Source organism: Capra hircus, chromosome 28 (genome assembly GCF_001704415.2).
Source record: "Capra hircus breed San Clemente chromosome 28, ASM170441v1, whole genome shotgun sequence".
Taxonomy (NCBI): Eukaryota; Metazoa; Chordata; class Mammalia; order Artiodactyla; family Bovidae; genus Capra; species Capra hircus.
In genome coordinates this window covers 8,951,695-8,974,030 of record NC_030835.1, presented here as the reverse complement: position 1 = coordinate 8,974,030, position 22,336 = coordinate 8,951,695, and the positions used below count along the sequence as shown (strand labels likewise).

General features: G+C 43.0%; 1 protein-coding gene across 5 annotated transcripts in view; it reads left to right on the top strand.

Annotated features, from left to right (window-relative positions):
• The window catches only part of NRG3 (neuregulin 3), a 1,229,096-nt gene continuing 1,213,913 nt past the window's right edge, over positions 7,154-22,336 (top strand). For all 5 annotated transcript variants that reach the window (XM_018042558.1, XM_018042557.1, XM_018042554.1 and 2 more), the window contains exon 1: positions 7,154-7,994. In XM_018042558.1, coding sequence (XP_017898047.1) covers positions 7,154-7,994 — 841 coding nt within the window. The remainder of the gene's footprint in view (positions 7,995-22,336) is intronic.

The window sequence follows — 22,336 nt, the reverse complement described above, 5'->3', positions numbered from 1 at the left end:
CCAAGGCTGTCTGTCCTCAGGCTTCTCTGCATAGCTCAGTGGGGGAGCCCAGTGGTACAGACAAAGAGAAAAACCATGAAGAGTCGAGGGAAATTATCTGATGGCTTTCTCCCTGTAGGGTGTTATGAAAGTTTCATACCCAAATCTGAGGAAGCAGAATGTAGATTTCTAGAAGCAAGATGAGATGAAGCCAAAACATTATTTGTATCAACATGAGCTCACATCAACTCTTTCTGAATGTGCAGTTGTATTAAACTGCCTTTTTTTTTTAAAAATAGGAATAATGAAGTTTGAGACAGAAATGATTCTTCCTCAGCTATAAGAAAATTTATTTCAGGAAGCTGGCTTTGTACATTGTATTCTATCTGTGCCTACCCTTTACTTGTACTCAGGTTCATGTGGGAGTGCTATGAAGCTTGTGAACTGCCAAATGGAAACCCCTTTGCAGTGTTGAGAGGATAGAGAACCTGAGCCCATGACTTTTGTTTCTGATGATGAGAGGACATATCCTTGAAACTTTCCAGAGCTCCACATCCTCAGTGGTTGCTTGATCAGTGAATTGTCAAGGCAACCTCTCATCTACCAGTCCTTTAATTTCAGATCTCATAAGATGATTTCAAAAGAACAGAGTTGGGTAGTGAAGTGAGATAAGAAAAATATGTCTATCAATGACTGGTAAAGTTAGCAGAGAGAGAAAGGCAAAAGTATTGACAGATGGCAACTCTGAGTGCCAAGATAAAGTACCCATGTTGGTACCCTAAAGAATGGGTGGTAATTTAATGCAAAACAAAAATTACATAAATATCTTACTGTGACACTCAGATCCTTCAGTACTGAGTGTCCAGCTCATTGTCTATTCCCGCATCTCCTCTACACGTACCGTATATTGCACCTGGACTCTACCACTGGAGGATGGCTTCATGCTTTCCTGGCATGGCAGAGGTTTAAAGTACCCTCTGCTGCCATAGTCCACTTAACCACCTCCTGACTAGATTCCCGAGGCTTGTATGTCTATTCCAACCCAATGAGGGCTGCCAAAACACCAACGATCTTATACTGAACTCTTTAGGGCTCCTTTGAGACCCCTCTCACTAGACTTGGTGTAATGAGGCTCTGTACTTGGATTCCTTCCCCTGTGAACTCAGAGCACAGCTTTTGCCAAAGAAATGCTTCTCACAAAAATCCTCCCTTGATCTCTGGTGTGTTGTGTCATCTACCAATTCTTAGCTGACCTATTTTGAAATTTTGGCATTGGAACTGGCAACTTCCACTGAAGTTTCACATTTATCTTATCTTAGTGTCTCATTCAAAACTTCTAATTTCACATTCTATTATACAGCAGTCAGCATTTCCTAGTTCATAAGGGTGCAATTAGGTGACAATACCTTAAGTTTGAACATTGTTACATTTTTTTGTGACTAGGATGTCACTGACATTTTTTCACCTTTCTGCTTTGTGACTTTTGGGCTGTAGAACTTACATAGTATTGTGGTTGTTTATTTATGGCATTAGAATATAATGTACAAGTCCTTGAAGTCAAGATAGTGTGAACACACACTTCCTCCAGGGAAATTTTCCAATACATTGTGAATGCATCCTATGTATGAGACATAAAGCACCCACAATAAATAAATAAGGTTATTTGCTGAGACCTATGAAGAAAACAATTGGCTTCTCTTTTTAAAAAGATCATAATTATATATTATGGAGTGGGTATCATTACAATCACAGGAGTGCACTAAAGTAAGAGGGAATAAGGGACATGAAATCATGGGGAGAAGGTTAACCACACTCACCCTTTGTAAAGTATTTACTTCATGAAACATCTTGAGCTATCACATTGCCTACACACCTGATTCCAGGGGATATTATGAAGAATATTATGATTCTACAAGTCAGACGGATATCTGTAGTAAATACATTTATCCAGGGAACACACAGCTAATAAAAGAGGACCCTTTTACTCCTAAGAGTATAAACTTGTCTTGGCCTGAGAGGATGGTAAACAGATTGGGAATGTTGGGATTGAAGAAGAGATGTTCTGTGTAATCATATCAACATATCAAACAGCACTCCTCACTTTTTGGTAGGATATAGAATGTATCTATTTTGTTTATTGTCAGTCTCTTCCACTAAAATATAACTTCCATGAAGCTGGGGAGATACGTTTTGTTTTTTGTTGCATCTTCCATGCCTGGCACCTAGTTCCTGCAAGATTTATATCATCAATGAGCTAAGAAGAAAGGGTGTGAGTATGGTAGGACATCACTTTGCTGACAAAAGTCTGTATAGTCAAAGCTATGATTTTACCCGTAGTCATGTGTGGATGTGAGAGTTGGACCATAAGGAAGGCTGAGTGCTGAAGAACTGATGCTTTCAAATTGTGGTGCTGGAGAAGACTCCTGAGAGTCTCTTGGACTGCAAGAAGATCAAACCAGTCAATCCTAAAGGAAATTAACCCTGAATATTCACTGGAAGGACTGATGCTGAAGCTTCAATACTTTGGCCACCTGATGTGAAGAGCTGACACATTGGCAAAGACCCTGATGCTGGGAAAGATTGAGGGCAAAAGGAGAGGAGGGCAGTAGAGGAAGAGATGGTTAGACAGCATCACAGACTCAATGGACATGAATTTGAGCGAACTCTGATAGTGAAGGACAGGGAAGTCTGGGGTGCTCTAGTCCATGGAGTTGCAAAGAGTTGAACACGACTAAGCAACTGAACAAGAAATAGCCTGCGAAGGCAGGTTTTTCGTTCAACCCAAAGATTTTTAAAATTACCTCCGTACTTGTATACTGTCTGTAGGCTGTGGTCTTCTCTAGAGCACAAAACGACACCTTCTCTAAAGTTCAGGCTAAATTCTATGACTGCTGGCCTGGGATATTTTGAGGCATGACACACTGGAGGTGTTTGGCCATGAAATTCACTTCCAGTCTTGTGGTTCTAAGGATGGGCCTTTGCCAAAGAATTTACAGAGGAGGAAACCCAGGACAGCCATATTGTGTTGTTAATGATGATGGCTAATTGAACTTGGGATATGAGATATTGATGCCACTGAAGGGAAAAATTGTAGTTTAACAGAAAAGTAGTTCAGAAATGCTTTAAATCATCATTAGAAATTCTGAGTTTAATGTGTTGGTGTATCAGACAGGAGACATCTAGAAGGGGATCATATTCAGGCAGATATACAGATCAGCAGAGGCTGAGTTATACCACGCCCATTTATTAGGAAAAGCCATATCTCTCTATATAGGAGGTAGAGATACCCAAGAAGAGTATGGAGAAGTATGGGTAACTCTTCCCTAATAAGTCATGACAGCTTTCTTTGCTAAATAATTAGCCTCAGCATTAAAAACCATAGGAGGCATCATTTTCAGATAATTATATCAAAAGAACAAGAATGTGCTTTGAAAGATGTAATCTGTATTTTTTTTTTGTTTATTAAAACAATTTTTTTTTTTACTGTGGCTACTCTGAGTCTTCACTGGCAGTGTGTGCAGGCTCTTTATTGAACAGCACAGGTTCTAGAGCTCAAGCACATGTACAGGCTCAGTAGTTGTGGCTTGAGGGCTTAGTTGCCTTGTGGCATGTGGGATGTTAGTTCCCTGACCAAGGATTGAACTCATGTGCCTTGCATCGGAAGGCAGATTCTTAATCACTGGACCAGGGAAGTCTCTATAATCTGTATTTTGATTGAGGACCATATAGTAGATTTGGAAAGGCTTTATTTAGACTATGTGATAATTTAATACATTTTAATAAAGCTGGCTTCTAGTGTATTCTAAAAGTCATGCTGAAAAGATGCCATCAGTGAGTAGTATTAATACATTTAGCCATACAATTTTATATTATGTAGAATGTAGGTATTATAGTTTAATATCCTAGGTGAGAAAAATAAGAGGCCCAGGGGGACTTTATTGTTTACAGGGAGCAGAGCTCATACTTGAGTCCCTGTCTTCAGAATCGGAGTGTGAAACTCTTTGGCCAGAGTTCTGCTTCAGGGAGCTGTGAGTCACCAAACTGGGACTCTGCCTTACCCTGGGACTGAGCAGCTGGCTGCTCATCGGCAGTGAGAGTGTCTACCACTTGTCCTTGACCCAGCTGTGGAACCCTCTGCCCCCAATTCTAGTTCTAGTGCTTACCACCTGCTACGAGGGAGCCTCACAGTGAAACTGCAAATTAATGATGATTGTACCAGCCAGACATTTTTAGACGGGCTGATACACCCTGGTCCCCAGTACAAGGCTATCAAAGTAATGGGCTCTTTTTTTTTTTTTTTCTTTACCTTTTTCCACTAGTGATGATGTTCACCATGAGAGAAGCTAATGGGTAGTCAAGTACAGAGGCTTGGGAGATGGGAGAAAATGAGCTGAACAGGGAACTGTGAATAGGCTGTTAAAGCCAAGTGGAAATGAGAAGTGGAGGGAGTTTGAGAGGTAGATGAAGGCATTGGGGAGCACTGAGACAACATGGGGGGAGTTTTGTGCAAATGCAATTTCAGGGGAGCATTTGCCCCACAGCAGCATTACAACATCCTGTTCTGTACACTAGACGTATTTCAGTGGGGAAGGAAGAATGCAAGGGCCATAGGAATAATGGGGGACCAATGAATTAGTAATGTTTTGGAAAAGTAATTTTCAGTCTTATATACTCAGCAGCAGCACCTGCTATAATTTCACATATTTGTGTGAAACCTAACTTTCACTTGTGACACAGGAAACATTGGCCAGTAACTGCCCAGCACCCACAGATGGTAGAGACTGGGTCAATTTTCACTTAAGAGAACTGTGCCCTGCATTTGTACAACGCTGGACAAAGAGCTTCACACTCAGGCTCTGAAGACGGGGACTCAAATATGAGCTCTGCTCGCTGTAAGCAATAAAGTCGCCCTGAGCCTCTGTTTCTCTCACCTAGGATATGAAACTATAATACCTATATTCTACATAATATAAAACTGTATTAATAGTACTCACTGATGGAAAGATGAATGAATATAGATTCAAGGGCTTGTTTTTTGTTTTTTTTTTCACGTGCAGTTTTTGTAACTAACTCAGCACTACTGGATTAGAGCATGTTCTATCAAACTAAAAATCAAAAGCTTTCCTATGGGGAAAATCTTAATCTTATAGCTGGAAGAGGTGACAGCCACATTACTGCCATCAAAAGTAATTTATTCACCGTATCTGATCAAAATATTCTGGTAGGCACTAAATCCCAGGGGCTCCCTGTTTCAATGTATCCTCTCCTTGCAGTCTTTTCACTGTGCTGTTCTGCTCTCCACCTGTGAATAAAATGGATACCTGGAAAACTTCATCTTTGGGGAAACTATTACAAGCCAAGAGAATGCTGTTTTCATCATCAGCGCCAATCATACAGTGCAGGGAAGTGTATTGGGAGGCTGTCATCCTCAACCTCTCTTTCAGCTTGTAAAAACATCTTTCCGGTTTCCACTTTAGAGCAGGAAATCTAGGAAGCGATGACTAGCGAGGTTTTGCACCATCAGCATAAACCATGCTGATGCTGGCTCTTTACCCCCTCATCCCTTCTTCTTAGGCTGGTCCTACACTGCTCTTCAGACACAGGTACACAGCTGCCTCTCTATTCAAAAGAAGAGAAAAGAAAGAATTTTGTATACCAACCCGAATCGTCTAAAATGTTACCTTTCACAATCAGTTGTCCTGTGACGTGCGCACTTGCACGTACATCTACATTTAGACAATATTTTAAAAGGTAAGTTATCGCAAATCGGCTACGAGGTATCTGCCAGGTGTAACTGCACAAAGGTCTGTTTCACCAGCATCTCTTTTAGGAAGTCGGTGGGAAAGGGCTCTGCATCTAGCAGCGCCCGCCTTCACGCAGAGAAGCGCACAGACACCCTCCCACGCGCACACACCCCAGCTCTCTCGCCCCGCAGCTTCAGGCTCTGACCCCACTGCATCTGCAAGGAGAGGGGCTACAAGAAGAGGGTCGGGAGTTGCTTTTGCCACTTGCAAGTGGGGGTTTGCTTGGATCATTTATTCATCTTGTACCTGTTAAGAAACCACCATTGGGTGTTGGTGGGAGGCGCTACTCTGCCAGAAGCCCAGCCCGTCCGCCGCGGCTTCACACACCGCACCCGCCTGCCTGCCAGCGCCCGCCTGGAGTCGCCTCCCGCCCGGGGTCCCTGTTTCCCGGGATCCCCGACGGGGTCTTCCGTTTCGCGTCTCCCACTTGGGAATGTGAACCGGCAGGGGCGCCGGGCAGTGCCCCGAATCTTCTGCGGGCTGACGGGATTCCCTCCGCGGCGGGTCGGACAGCACCCTCCGCGGACGCCCCGTGCGTCGCCGGCCCCGGGCTCGCGGCGGCGCAGCTCGCTGGAGTTGGACTCTCTTGGGCAGCGGCGCCGGCGCCGAGCCGCAGGCGGCGGGAGCGAGGCGAGCCCGGCCGCTCGCCCTCCGCGCTGCGCTCGGATTGGTCTCTCGCAGACAGTGCTGGCCGAGGGTTGGCTGCGGGCCGGCTGAAGAACAGGTGCACCTTGCCGCCCGGACTCGCGGAGCAGCCGCCGAGGAACGCGGCGCGGCGGGCCGGGCGTGCGGCGGCGGCCAGGCCGGCCCCCTGTGTCGGAATGCGGCTCTCCAGCGCCCGGCGTGCCGCGGGCGGCCGGCTCGGCCCCTGAAGGCGGCGCGAGGCCCAGAGGCGGCGCGGGCGGGCGCCCGGGGGAGCGGGCCGGGTGCGGCGCCCCGAGGATGCCGGCGCGGCTGGAGCGCTTGCAGGCGGCGGGCAGCAGCAACAGCAGCAGCAGCAGCAGCAGCAACAGCAGCAGCAGACGCGGGGCCCCGGCGCGCAGGAGGCCGCTTGGCGGGCAGCAGACGCGCCCCGCCGCTCCCTGACCGGCCGGCCGAGCCGGGGGCGCGTCTCGCCCCTCTTCCGCGCTCCTCGCCGCCCCCTCCCCGGCCCGCGTCCCCTCCCCCGCTCCTCTCCTCCCCGCCCGCCGCCCGCCTCTCGGGGGGAGGGGCGTGGGGGCAGGGAGCCGATTTGCATGCGGCCGCCGCGGCCGCTGCCTGCGCCCGAGCCCGCCGCCGCCGCCGCCGGAGCCCGCGCCCGCGCCCGGCCCGCGCGGCCCCATGCCTCTGGCGCGGCCCTCGGGGGGCGAAGGTGAAGACCGGCTCCTAGGATGAGTGAAGGGGCGGCCGCTGCCTCGCCACCTGGAGCCGCTTCGGCAGCCGCCGCCTCGGCCGAGGAGGGCACCGCGGCGGCTGCGGCGGCGGCGGCGGCGGCGGCGGCGGCGGGCGGGGGCCCGGACGGCGGCGGCGAAGGGGCGGCCGAGCCCCCCCGGGAGTTACGCTGTAGCGACTGCATCGTGTGGAACCGGCAGCAGACGTGGCTGTGCGTGGTGCCTCTGTTCATCGGCTTCATCGGCCTGGGGCTCAGCCTCATGCTGCTCAAATGGATCGTGGTGGGCTCCGTCAAGGAATACGTGCCCACCGACCTGGTGGACTCCAAGGGAATGGGCCAGGACCCCTTCTTCCTCTCCAAGCCCAGCTCCTTCCCCAAGGCCATGGAGACCACCACCACGACCACCTCCACCACGTCCACCGCCACCCCCTTCGCCGGCGGTGCCGCCTCTTCCAGGACGCCCAACCGGATTAGCACCCGCCTGACTACCATCACGCGGGCGCCCACTCGCTTCCCCGGGCACCGGGTGCCCATCCGGGCCAGCCCGCGCTCCACCACGGCACGGAACACTGCGGCCCCCCCGACGGTCTTGCCCACGACAGCCCCTTTCTTTAGTAGCAGCACTCCGGGCTCCCGACCCCCGGTGCCAGGAACCCCCAGTACCCAGGCCATGCCCTCCTGGCCCACTGCGGCGTATGCTACCTCCTCCTACCTTCACGATTCTACTCCCTCCTGGACTCTGTCTCCTTTTCAAGATGCTGCCTCCTCCTCTTCCTCCTCGTCCTCCTCCTCTACCACCACCACCACCACGCCACAAACTAGCACCAGCCCCAAATTTCGTAAGTAAACACTCTCTGAACTCTGATTTACTGCTGAGTTTCCATTCTGCCTTCCTGCTGTCTTTTCCCCTCGCCGCTTCTAGCATCCTTCATCCCCAGCCCTGGATTGGAACATAGAGAGAGAGAATTAAAACCGGCCACAGGGGAGGAAAAAGGTGCCGGCCTTTTCCCCTGTGAGGGGAGAAGGTGGAATGAAGCAGAGGGAGATGGTCAGCCAGGCTCCACGGGCCCTACTTCACTGAGTCCCAAATGAGAACTAACTCCCTTCAAGGGGTTAAAGCCAGTGCGATCCCTCTTCACTGCAGACCTGCTGTCGAGTTCTGGGATCCAGCTCCTGGTGAAAGCTGGGGAGGGAGGGCGGGCCTTCCCCAAAGGACGGAGCCCTTTCCGTGCCTGTAGGAAGCAGTAAAGGAAATGTACAAGCATTGCCCGACGTTAAACCGCGGAGGGAAGTTGTGTCCGTGTATGGGTGGGCTGGGGGTTGTGTGTGGTCATTTGATGGAGATGTTGGTACAGTGAAGCTGTGGACAATTCCAGCAGCCCTGACCCGGGCAGGGACCAGGAAGGGTTAATTAGAAGCCATTGTGGGAGGTAGGGAAAGGAGGCGAACCATGGCGGAGGGCTAAACTGATAGCTGCCTACCCTGCCCATGGACATTCCAAGGTGTAGAAAAGGATTCTGTCTGCCGAGAGTGAGTTAACTAAGGGGAATTATGAAGGGAGCCCTGCGGAGCTGCCTTTTCTCTAGGAGGAGGAGTTTTTTCAGCTCTGCCAAGCATTTGCTTTGTTCATTTCCCAAAGGTGGGGTGTGAACCTCGTTCCCCTCCCTTATGCCTGAAAAATCTAGGCAAAATGGGCCAGACTTCCCTGCACTCAAGGATGAGAAAATCCAACTCCTTTGAAACAGGTCACTCTTTGAATATAGCTTCTTCAACCTTGTCTCAGTTGCTGCCAGCACTGGTCAGTTACCCCAAGCATGAGAGCTTTCTGCCTGTCTGGGAGATGTGACTGTATCTTTTTAAATGTTTCAGATGACTAATTGACCTCCCACCACTCTCCCACTACCCCACCTCATTCTTATTCTAAGGAAATTTTAGGCAGCCTCTTAATCTGACTGGGGATCAGGATCTGAGAACAGTTTGTGCAACCTGTGAAGGTTATTTAGGACAAACCCCCAGCCTGCCAGTTCAAGTTCTATGCAAAGCTTTTCTCCCCAAACTGCCTGGCTGTGCTCTCCTTACATTGTATTTCTGTTTTGAGCCACAGCATCTGGAGGGAAAGGAAGAGTGCTCATCATTAACTCTTGAGTAGGAATACCAACCTTCCAGTCATCTGGGAAATTTTCATTTCTCTACCTATGGTTTTACCTGGGGTGGTATTTAACCTCTGAAACTTTTTTTTTTTTTTTTTTGGATTTGTTGAGCGTAAAGTCCAACGAGAGACATTCCTGATGTTTGTACTCTGCTTTGGGGAAAAAAATAAAGGTTAAAAAGATAAATTGGGAGACAGGGAGGAGAGGGGAATGAAGAGAATCTGCCACAAAGCAGAATGGCAGGCAAGCCGGTAACTTGCCGCTTCTCTCTCCTTTGGCTGAAGCAGTAATTTTTGAGAGCACATTTTCCCAGGAGGTGTGTAGAGGCTTCTCTCAGCAAATCTAGCTGCTTGAGTTTGGTGGATGGGTAAAGGATGTGCAAGTGTATGTGTGAACGTTCAGTGGATTGAAAATAGATACATTTATCCTGAAGACCCCAGGTTTTTTTTTGGCTGTTTTTTTTTTTTTTTAGATCTCTTCTTTTTATACAGTTGATATAAATAATGGAGTATGGGTATACTTCTCAGCCTTGTGTGTATGTCGGGGGAGGGTTGAATATAGGGGATATTTCATGTTCTTTCTCAATTGATTTCCTTGCTTTCCATTCTGGAGGTCTTTAAAGAAAAGCCCAAGGTAATTATTTCTACCCCTCCATACTCCCTTCCTACATTCTGTAGACGGGAATGGCAGTATCTTTAATAAATAATGATTATTGACAGGGCTCTCAGCCCTAAGGAAAAGGGAGGGGGGAACCTGTAAATGGTGTCAATGTTCACTTAGACATATAAGCAGTATTTGTTTTATGTGTATCTGAGGTTCAGCTCCTGCTCTTTTTTAAACCTCCGGCAAAGAGTTGAATTAAGGGATTTACGAGTGTGGAAATCCAGCAGAAACTGACCTGGTTTGTCTATATCAACAAGGGAAATTTTAATGAAAGGAAGATTATGTAGTTTCCATAAAAGATGAGTTTAAATAGGCAGGTTGTATGGTAATTTAAAGAAAAATGATAATCTAATTATTTTTTGAGTACAAGATTGCAGGGTGATTAACAAAAGGAAATAAAGGTTTCATTTGAGGGATCATCAACACTGCTGAAGAATGGCCTGAATATCTTGCATTAATATTTTTCACTTGTTTTGATTATGTCACCAAAGTTCCCAGGAGAGAAAGTTCCCTTTTTTTCTGGCTCCTACCTTTAGACTTCAGTAGGTGCTTTTTCTTTTCTTTTTTTTTTTTTTTCCAAATGAAAGTCATGGGTTGTATTTTAGCCCCTGAAGACAGCTGACAGCGATGCTTTTTTTTCTTGAGACTGTCTCACAAATTCTGAAATTGCCAGGGTCTGTGCTTTTGAATTGAACACAAGGCTTGTAGAATGAGTCTTTGTGTTTATCTTAGGTCGACCAGAAGGATACTGTCTGTAAAGACAGGGTAGCTCTTTGGAGTGGAAGAGACTGGTTCATTCTAGAATAAACACACTTGCAAATGAGTAATAGGATTTTTGTAAGCAAAAGTTATATTTGCTATGGGAAGGCCCAGTTTAGGAGATTGTTTCTGATTTTCTGTAGGATTAACAACAAAGAAAGCTTGAACTTGTAGGGTGGAGGGGGAGAAGGGCTTGAAAGTGGACTCTTCCCATTCTCCAACTTTCACAACGTGAGCCAGACCAAAACATTCTTCTTTGTTACTGGGGTCTCTTGGATTCCCAGGACTTGCCTTTCCTTCAGATGCTTTAAAGACAAGTATCTTGAACATACTGCCTCTAAGAGATTATTTCCTACAAAATGTCTCTGCAGCTGTAAGTGTAGTGTTAGTTTACAAATCTTTTAATCCACAGGGAGGTTTACTGCAGACAGGAGAGAGACAGTAATTTTGACCAGTGTATAAACATCCTTTTAGGGGACATTGGATTGTATTTTCATACCTGAAATGCATACATGTGTGTAGAATGTTGTCAGTGCAAATGTGGATTGTTGTTTTACTCAGCAGAAAACACCCTTTAACATATTTAACAGAAGACCAGATCTTGGCTAAATTCAAGTGCTAAACACAACCACTTTTAATGGATTATTCTTTGGGTCATATTTGGAAGGTATATAGCTTATTCCAGTGAGAAAGATCACAAATCTTGAATAGTATATTTAGTAGAGAAATAATGTAAAGTGTATCATTGATGTTTAAACATGGTAGGATGACAGTTTTAGTATAACCAAGTGTATCTAAATCAGACTTTACCCAAACATCATTTTGGAGCATTCCATTGATAACATTGACAATTTTCTTATCTATTCTTTTTAAACCTTCTTCAGTCTTTCAGCAAGGGTACTCTGAGTTGCTTTATAAGCAGCCTCAAGTATAATTTGTTTAAAGTTACTCCTATGTTATCTTTTATCCACATGAATTGGGGCCATCAAAGGAATTCCAGCATAGAAAGGACTCACCCCAACCATATGGGGTAACCACAGTGGGAGGATTCAGAGTTCAAGATCAATATTTCTTATGAAATCCAATTGAGAGGTTTTTTATGAGCACATGTTGCAGCTTGAGTACATTTTTATTTCCTCTGGCCTTAATACAGGATTATGAGACTCTCCTGCGTTAGTCAATTATGCTGTGCATTTTACTCTTCTGACACTTACATTGTGCTTTATGGTCCTAACAGGAGAAAAAGAGGCAGGCAGGGGTGTGGGCATAGACTCAGCAAGGTTCTCTTTAGAACCATTTTTAATCTGGCCTCAGCGCCTTAAGGCAGTGGTCTCAGTCTTCCTCCTCCCTTGCTCATGACTGAAACGGAAGGGGTTGGGAGTGCTAAGAGAACGTTCCTTTTGCACGCTTGATTGGTGACTCCAGACATCTCTTGTCTGTGCGATTTCCTGGATAGCCTTTTTTTTTTTTTTTTTTAAACACAGTGTTGATCTACATGTTTGTCAGAAAGAAAAACAAAAAGTTCACAAAAAGCTGGTATGTGGCAGCTTCACTCCTTACTTTTGGTTAGTAAAGCAACCAACGTTTCTACATCCAGGTTAAGGCATAATCAAGTGTTGGGTACCGAGTTTGAAAACAGTGCCATCCTAGGAGGTCTAGTGTTTAGAGGAACAAACTCTCTCTTCCTCTCTGGCGTGCTTTCTCAGCTCCTCCTCATCTACACACCACAATGAAAAGAAGGATCATTTTCATCTACTTTCTTATGTAGAAATTATTTCCTCATAACCTCTGATATCCAGTGCTAAACATATCTCAGTATTCTATCTGAGGTGTAGAAAATGGAACATGAAAGCTGGCCCTGAAATATATAAGAGCAAAGAAAGAGCCATAAACCTAAGTCTGAAAAGTGCATTTGAATTGCTTGTGAATAGAACTAGAATTCATTTTTCTCCCCATGAACCTGTTTTTATCTTCAGACTTTTGTGTTGGGTGAGGCACAGAGCTGGTACTGCGTTGGCAAATACCACTGAGACATTTTTGGAGTCTAGAGATTTTACTTGTCTATACTCAAAAAAGTGTTTCCTCCAGAACCATGTACATATGGAAGACAGGAGGGAGAAAGAGACTCAGTTTAAAGCTTTGTGATACCAGGATGGAAATGTACCTAAATCCATTCATGTGGTTATTAATGAAAGTCTTAGGACACATGGTTTGGTTTTGCATTTACAACTTTTTCTCTGAGGACTTAGGGACTCCTTCCTTATCCAGTCTTTTATCGATTTGAATCACGGCTCTGTCTGAAGGCCCCTTACAGACTTTTGATTATTTTATCTTACTTTTTATTTCCTTAGCTTATCGTATAAGCAGTAGTCATTACAAGAAATTTTCTTAGATATGCTTAACCTTGCCATGTTGTTTCAAGTTGTTTTAAAAGTCAACCTTTTTGGTAAGCCATGTTTGACTAGGTTGATAAAGAAAGTTAAGGGAAAAAATTATACCTATTGATGCAGTTGAGATAATCAAACTGTCTTGGTATTTATTTTTTTAATTAAAAAAGGTTTTTTAAGATTCAAAAAACTTGATGGAACACTAATGACCATTTATTGTCCCACACAGATTGATGTACAAATCATACTGATTTTGACAGTACCTGTTATCTGAGTCCATAAAACAATTAATTGTAGAATTGAACATGAACTATTATAGCCATTCTTTGTTTTCATAATGTCATGTTTTCATTTTAAATTTTATTTTAATGACTGTTATACGTTGATTGGGGTATTACTATGCTGGTGGTTAATTGGTTAATGTAAAACATCTATAAAAGTAATTGTTTAAAAACCAGAAAAATAAAACTTTAAATCAGCTTAAAAGTTCAAATATATACAACATTCATTCTCCCATACCTTGATGTAGGCATTAAAACAAAAATTATATCTCTTAGTTTGAGCTTAGTATCTTTTTTTTTTTTCCCATACGCTACTCTTCTAATTACTTGTTTCTTCTCCAAAGATACTGGTGAAGGAATTTCAACTGGATTTTTCACTGATACTCTAATATTCCCCCTGCCCTGGGGATCTTTTATAGTTTCTTTAAATTTTTTTCTTTTACAATTTTTTTGCTCATATAATTCAAAGAATTTTCTTTCTTTTCCTCCCCCCTCCCCCCCTCCCAGCAACTCTCCATTTGGAGTTTCTTCAAAACATTCAGCTATAATTTAATAGAAACTACAATTATCTTTCATTTGTGCAATCATATGTCATTGGCTTACATAACACTTAACTAAATAACATAATTATAGTAAGAACAACTGGCATGAACAGGTTTGTTACTGACACTGAGTGTTGGTGAGCACACAACCCAAGAAGAAGTTTCAGAGGCATGCAGGCGTCCTTCAGGTTGGCTTGTTGGCTGGGACTTTTCTCACAGAGCCGTGGCCCTGACCAAGTTCGTTACACTGGAGTGGTGACAGCCAGCTGGCTAAGCGTTGGGACAGTATCTCCTTTGTAGGTAATAGTATTGTAAATGTAAGTCAGTCATGACCATATATTTTAGGAACTTTACTGGGAGGGATAACAGAGTCTGGAATAGAAGAGAAAAAAATCCAAAAAAAACACCCTGTAGCCGTGGATCCTGTGATAACTGTGAACCTCAAAGGACCAGTTTAATCTCTCTGAATTTTAACTTCTTCCTCTGGGATGGTGAGGGGGTGATGATGATAACCTGCTTCGTATACCACTTCTGAAAGAGCCTATAAGCTGCAAATACTCTACTGTTTTTATGTCAGCAGAGATGGAAAATGAATAGGCTGGGTATTTTCATCCAAAACCACATCAGACCATTGAATTCAGCTGCAATGCTGGAGCTCATTTGCTACCTGCCTTGAGGAGTCTGCCGTTACAGTGAGGGATGATTATGCCTGCATGCCCCTGGATCTCTCCTGTATTCCTCTCTGCTGCCCTGGCACACACAGTGGAATATGGTGTAGAAGTCTCCCTCGAATCACCCTGAAAGCTTAAACACAAACTGGAACCCACCATTTTTCATCCTTTGCTTGGTAGATAGTCTTGTAATCTGTTTTGCACATATGTTTCTCCAAAAGAGGAACTGAAGTTTGAGAGAAAATGGGAGAGATTATTGAATTATAATTATCTGGAAACCTGAAACCCACAAAATTCTGAAAATTTTTGATGAAACAAAGGATGCCCTTCCCACACTGTCTTCTTGTCATTGAATCTTTGGAATTTAGAGAGCACGTTAGTAAAAAGATGTGATGCCTGCAATGCATTCTCTTCCCCCTCTTAATTTAGGAGTTATTGTGGTTTAGGTTCCAGAGGATTAATGGGTTGCTTGCGCATCAAAGAGCTCTTTTAGATAGAGCTTTTGTACTTCAGGGAACTTTAATATTAGCATTTTGAAAACATCTTGCTTCAAGTCTGTGTTTGTTGGAAACTTCATCCTGAATTATATTTCACAGTATTACTTCTTTTCGTTCTGAGCCTTTAGTTTTCAAGACAGGTTGGTGATTGTACATAAATCATAGCTTGCCATTTCCAGGCATAAAAAGAGGCTAGTCAAAAACAAGCCTGCGAACTGAATTCAGAATTTAGTTTAATAATAGAAGTTTAGCAGCTTCCAATGATGATTTTGTCTTTGAGGACTTTTCCTAGACATGATAGTGTGTAGCATGGATGCAGTATATACTGTAAGAGCAAGAAAAGAAATCTCCTGAATCTACATAACTGCTTTAGCAGTGATACATTATAGCCAGGATTATGAGAAGAGACTTTTCTTTTTAGCTTTTTATGTTATGTTGAAGTATAGTCAATTAACAATGTTATAACAGTTTCAGGTGGACAGCAAAGGAACTCAGCCGTATATATTCATTTATCCATTCTCTCCAAACTCCCCTTCCATCCAGGCTGCCACATCTTATTGAGCAGAGTTCCCTGTGCTATACAGTAGGACCTTCTTGCTTATCCATTTTAAATATAGCAGGGTGTACATGTTGATTCAAAACTCCTTAACTGTCCCTTTTCCTCATCCTTCCCTGTCTGGTAACCATAAGTTCTTTCTAAATCTGTGAGTGAGAAGAGAATTTTTATGCTAAGCATTTGATAAGAATTCTTCAGCATATTAGCCTACTTCCTAAGATACCCTTCCATGATTACATATGACCACTGGCCTGCTCTTCCAGTCAATTGCCAGGGAGTTAGAATTTCACTAAGAGAAAATCACTCCGTCATCATTTTGGGAGCGGACTCTAATTGATTTCTGTGCTTTGAATTTTACTTTTAAAAATGGGAGAGATGCCTTGACAGAATCTCAGTCTTAGAAGGGGCTTGAGAATATAGGTAAGAACAACTAGATCTGTCATTTGTGGAATTTTACTGTGTGCCAGGGGGGTTCACACTTTACCTATTTTGTCTTATATGTTTATTGAAACAAGGATTGAAAGATCATCATCTAGACCTGTAGCCTAGTCTGATTATCTGAGTTATGCAGGTTAATTGAGCTGGGCTTAGATTGGTTGTGTAATTTGCCTAGGACATACATAAGTGGCAGGGTTTTGAAAAATCAGGAACATGGGAAGATCATTTTACAGGTAACCTCTTCCCACTCCAAATCCTAAGACATTAATACAGGGTTGATATATCTATGCTCATTATCTCTTTCAAGTGTTTAGCTCATAGCCAGTGACATTTGCCATTTTTAACTGCGTAAATGGCATATCTGCTCATACCTGTTCTTTGCTATAGTAAAGGGAACTTTTGTAACCAGAGAAATTGCCCTGGTTTCCAGTCCAAGGAGAAATTTAGGATGTATTTCAGAAAAGATAAAGAATGTGTTCCTCTAAACTTCTCTTGCTTGATCTTAACTCTCATTTCCTCCTATGGCTGCTTGTAGGTGATTCAATAGAACGATGACAGAAAATAGTTACAGACTTTATTTCTCTGCTTCCTGAAATGTAGCCAAAATTTTCTTCTCTGCTCACTCTAAACTTGCTTTTGATTGCAGTAGTTACTGCATTGTATGCTGAGAGTGGCCCATGGAAATGTGTCTGGGAGCCTTTGGAGTAATAGCCTTGAGGCTTAAAATACCTACCCTACCAAGTAAATACTGGATGTTGCGCATATACAGTGTTTCCCACAGAGCATCTGAATTCCCTCCTGGAACTATCCTGCAAGGTACCCACCATTGACTAGCCTGCATTACTAAGAAGTTTGGTGAGACCTTAATGGGTACCAACAACTGGATCCAATCATTACTTGCTTGTTTGACTTTGCTATGTACCAAGGATCCCTAAGAACAAATATCCTGAAGAGTTAAAATGAAAAATGATTGGGATTTCCTACTTTTGCAAACTCGTAAAAAGAAAACAGAAATAGATCAAGTACTACAATCAAGTTACAGAATCTTCAGATAGCTATGCAGAACGGTAAAGTGAAAGTCTTAATCGCTCAGTCATGTCCAGCTCTTTGCAACCCCTGTGAGGCTCCTCTTTGTCCAAGGGACTTCCCAGGCCAGAATAGTGGAGTGGGTTGCCATTCCCTCTCCAGGGTATCCTCCCAACCCAGGGATGGAACCCAGGTCTCCCGCATTGTGGGCACATTCTTTACCATCTGAGCCACCGGGGAGTTTTTATGCTGAAGGGTAGGAGTGCGGTAGTGTCAGGAAGCCTGTGTTGTCAAAATCGCAAAGACTGTGAATGAATCCCATAGACTAAGAAGGACAGCTGCATTCTTTAAGAAGAGAGGAAATGAGATTGCCTACCCAAACTTACTGTTAACCAAGAGTTTTTATCAGCATGGTGACAAAATCTAGCCTCTGGGATAGAAAAGTGAAAATGGGGTATAGAAATGTTTATATTAAACACTGTCTTGACTGAATTCCATTTAATTGAGTTTTCTGTATGAGACTCCCTTCTGTATTAAAAAACTGACAAGTGCCCCCTTTTAATGCTGGACGTCCACAGCTGGTAGGGCTTCTGCCTTCAAGAAATGAGCTATATTTACCACGTGTTAGTTGTATATTAGCTCCTCACAAACCTATTTATGCTGGTTGTTCTTGTTACTGTAATTAGGTAATGTATTTAAACAATATGCAAAGCTATAAATTAATTGTGGTTTCTATTAGAACTAGGTTGACTACTTTGGATACGCTCCATAAAGAGAAGTTACTTAAAAAATGCTTGTTGAATAAATTGTGGGCAAGTTTAAGAGAAAATACATATGTCACAAGAAATATGCACTTGGATTGTTTTACACGCAGCTTTAACTTCTCATTGCTCAGTGAATTCCTCAGTAGATGTTTGAGGTATGGTTTTTCACAAGAAAGGTAACCAAAATTTAGTCAGGGAAAAGCTTTGAATACCATAACCACATATTTGGCAAGTGAATGTATATCTATAAGTTTTAGGTACAAATAAAAGAAATAAGATAAATTTTACTTTACCCATGTGATAGATTTACAAAGCCATTAAATTGTGTTTTTAGTTGTTTTAAATATATTGGAAAATATTGAACCTTTGGGGTAGAAAATTATATAAGATGCCAGTTATATAGAGCTATATCAATTATTAATAATAGATTTAATAAATAGTAACTGTAATCAAGGGAAGTATACAGAACTGTTAATGCTAATGATTTCTGGATTGTGGAATAGAAAGGTCATTTAATTTATTGTACTTTGCTGCAGTTTCTAAGTTTTCTTTAATGGTCATGAATTATCTCTCTAATTAGAAGTTATTAAGCTTTTGATAAAGTGAAGAATAAAATCCATGAATCAATTCAATTATTGGTCATGGTTCTGTAAAGATTTGTTCTAGTCTAAGAGTTTGTGTCTTCATTGATGATGTCAGCGTTTAAGTGTTGTCTGAGCTGAGCTGCTGTGAAGTGCAGATGTGGAGAAATACAAGCAAATTTCATTGCTTATGGGGAATAATGCCTTATTGAAGGCAGTGTCTTACCCTGGACCTTGGATTATTAGCCTTGATCTTATAAGGATAAAAAAAGTGATAGTTTTACCATATTACTTAATGGCTTTTGAAGCTTGCCAAAGTTGGTCAGTCTTTAGTAGTATTGCTAAGGATGGATATAACCTATAGATATCAACCAATTTGGGGTATACTAACCAATTACCTGATCTATTTTAAGGATGAAATGACAGGAAAATGAAAAGGCTAATTTGTAGCACTGGATCTTGTAAGAGAGGACTTAGGTCACATACTAACAGGTGGGATGACCCATTCAACGCTTAATTGGATACTGTAATCTGCTCAATGAATCAAATGGTGTTTATTCACATGGTAAAGTTAGGTGGTTGTCTACGGATAGAACAGTTCCATAGGCCAGTGAATAGAGGTGATTTGTAGGACACCTGGTCTTTAATTTGATCATGAGTTGTGCTCAGAGTCTTTTAAGATAGCTCACAAATATCAATACTTTGGTGAGCAAAAAGAGAACAAAAAGTGATTCTGTGTATATAATATTAAACATTAGGAGTCAAGATAGTGACTGGAAGGAAACCCAAGATATGGGATTTGGGGGGTATTGGGAAAATATTAATGATCAGGATACTAATGTCACAGGTGAGCTTGTTCACCACAATTCATCAAGCTGCATGGTTATGATTTGTGCACTTTTTGTATACATCAGTACAAGCTTGATTGTATAAAAGGCATCTTTCAAAACATTCCTTTGACCAACACTTCATATCCCCAGACCTGAACGTGTGGGTTGTCCCATTTATAGACAGCAGATTGTGACTCTCCATGTTTGTTGCGCATGTCACAGTCTAGTAAAGGCAAAGAGGGTCTTCCTGGCCTCAGCAGCTTCCTTTGTTCTTAGCGTCTTGGCTTAGTGAGATGCCTTAGAGATGCTCCTTTTTAATTTAAGTCTTTCTGATGGATACCTTATGTTTATATTGTATAAGATTGTCTTTCATCCATACCAGGAGTGTTTCTGATACAGCATACATTACCCCACTTTTCAGCCATCTTACACATGTAAGCCATGCTTGTTTCTAAGAGTGGCTTTATACAGGTCTGCCAGCATAGAATATGAGATGCATGGGAAAGCTAATTCATGATCTTCATTTATGATTGTGTCGAGGTCACAACTTATATTCTAGCGAATAATTAAGTGAAGTATGCGATTCCAACTGAGAAATATATGAGATCCTTTCAGAAAGCACTGATCAGGGTAGACCTAGGTAGTTTCAAGGGAGAGTGTCTTGGCAGAAAAAAAGCCAAGTGAGGCCAGGGAAGTAAAAGGTCATTAACAAGCAGGTTACTACTTTAAAGGGAAGTAACAACTGGCTTTACATCTGTGTGTCTGGCCTGGTGGGCAAAGATGGCCTCTTGGAATTAATGAAACAGCCTCATCTTTTCCTTAGGGCAGGGTATGATTTGGAGGGAGGGTTTGAGAGGACTTAGCTAGGCTACCCAGAGAAGGCAGTGGCACCCCACTCCAGTACCCTTGCCTGGAAAATCCCATGGACAGAGGAGCCTAGTAGACTGCAGTCCATGGGGTCGCTAAGAGTCGGACACGACTGAGCGACTTCACTTTCACTTCTCACTTTCATGCATTGGAGAAGGGAATGGCAACCCACTCCAGTGTTCTTGCCTGGAGAATCCCAGGGATGGGGAAGCCTGGTGGGCTTCCGTCTATGGGGTCACACAGAGTCGGACACGACTGAAGCGACTTAGCAGCAGCAGCAGCAGCTAAGCTACCCTGGGAAGTCACAGTCAGGGTTGGTTCAAGGAATTGTACAATAATCTGTGTTAATTTCACAAGGTACAGTGTCTCTAGGATGGCTTAGAGGGAGGGACAAACAGCACATTGTAAAGATTCTCCAAGGCTAATTTGTCCCATGTCATTTAGATAGGGTCCTTGACTAGTTCTGAATCTGTTTAAGTATTGACTTCATTCCACTGCCTCTACAAAGTGCTGCAAGAATCAGTAGAATTGGTGTGTGTTAAAATGTTTAGTTTTTTTCCAGAGTCACATCAACACAGCCCTAGATTTAACCCAAAATAATAGCTTTCAAGTATCTAAAAATTTGCAAGTGGAGACACAAGGAGAATTACAAGAGGATCTGCTTGATTCTACTGCCTCACCTAAATTAACCTGTGACTTCAGATTTTCTGGAAGCAAAAAACTTCTCTATGAATTGATTGCCATGCTGCCCCTCTGATCCCATCTGAGGTCCTCTTTCCAGAAGCCACTCAGCACCTTTGGGGATTGAGCACTGCTGACACTGTATGGCCTTCAAAAGGCAGAGCACTGCTGGTTCCCTGCGTGCACTCAGCCCATAGTGAGGGCTGAGCGAGCAACGATGCCTCGGGAGCCCCGAGGAAGGATGGCTGTAACGTGAGGCTCTTGCCCTACTGGCCTGCCAGGTAGCTTCTATTGTAGATTCAGGAACTACATCTGGTTATCTACATATTGACAGCTAAAATAAGTTGTGTCTCCTCACCTTGTTCACCATGAAGAAGAACTTTGGATTAGAATCAGATTCATTACTCTGGCCAGCTCATTTGGCTGCTCCTTGCTACCAGATAGAGGGGCTATAACACTGTGTTTAAGTGTAAATGTTAAATTAGTATTAAGAGCCAGTGGTATCTCTGCTGATCTCACTGATCAGATAATTTTCACTGATGTCAACATTTATAATAAAGCCAGCTGACACACACTAGTGTTATTTGCTTGGAATATTTTCACTTTATTTTTTTGACCTAGATAAAGGTAACTTTTTAAAAAAATTTTAGTTATTTGTTGAGGTCTTTGTGTATTTGATCAGAAGAGATCGTTGAAAGGAAGGCAGCAAAGCTGTAACAAAGTCAGTATCAAATTTGTGTTTCCCCTTTATCATTTGGTTTTGTAAGCTTCTCAGTGACCTTCTGTGCTACCACACTGATGCTCGTCTTTCATCATGAGCCGCTCTGAGTAATTTATGATAAATAATGAAGTGCTGTTTCCTACAATGCACTGCAAGTGGCTGAGTGTTATAAAAGTCTAAAGAGCTCTATTACTTCTAAATGACTACATAACACAAAAATGTTAACCCTAGAGAGGAAAGGTCCAGTAGAACATATTGCTTGCTAAGCACAACTTCCTTCTGCCTGGGACCTTCTGATAAGCTTTGTGCATCTAAATTCTGTGGGGACTGGCGTCTGAACCATTATCTTCTTGAATGGCAAGGAGAGGTTTATGCCTTTCAGCTAGTTGACTCGGCTTGGAGCAATAGTAGTTCGTATTTTTTGGAGTGGAGGAAGGGAGGAACTTTCAAAATTTGTTTACAGTTTGAAACCTTTGATTAATTTTTAAAAATGGTGTTACCAACGGTAAGGACTTGGCTGCTAGGATGCAATAATTTAAAACATCTGAGCACAGATATTAAAGATGGATATTAAGCAAACATTAAAATGATTTTATCAGAGCAAAGCCTTATAGGCTTTTTAAAAAATATATAGATTTCTTTTTCAAAACTAACTCTTATCACAGTGTTTGCATTTTCTCTCTCTCATCCACATGTTCAAAAATGGAGACACTGTTAGCATAGATCCAGTTCGCAACTCTCAGCTTTCTTGTACTCCGCAGTGTATA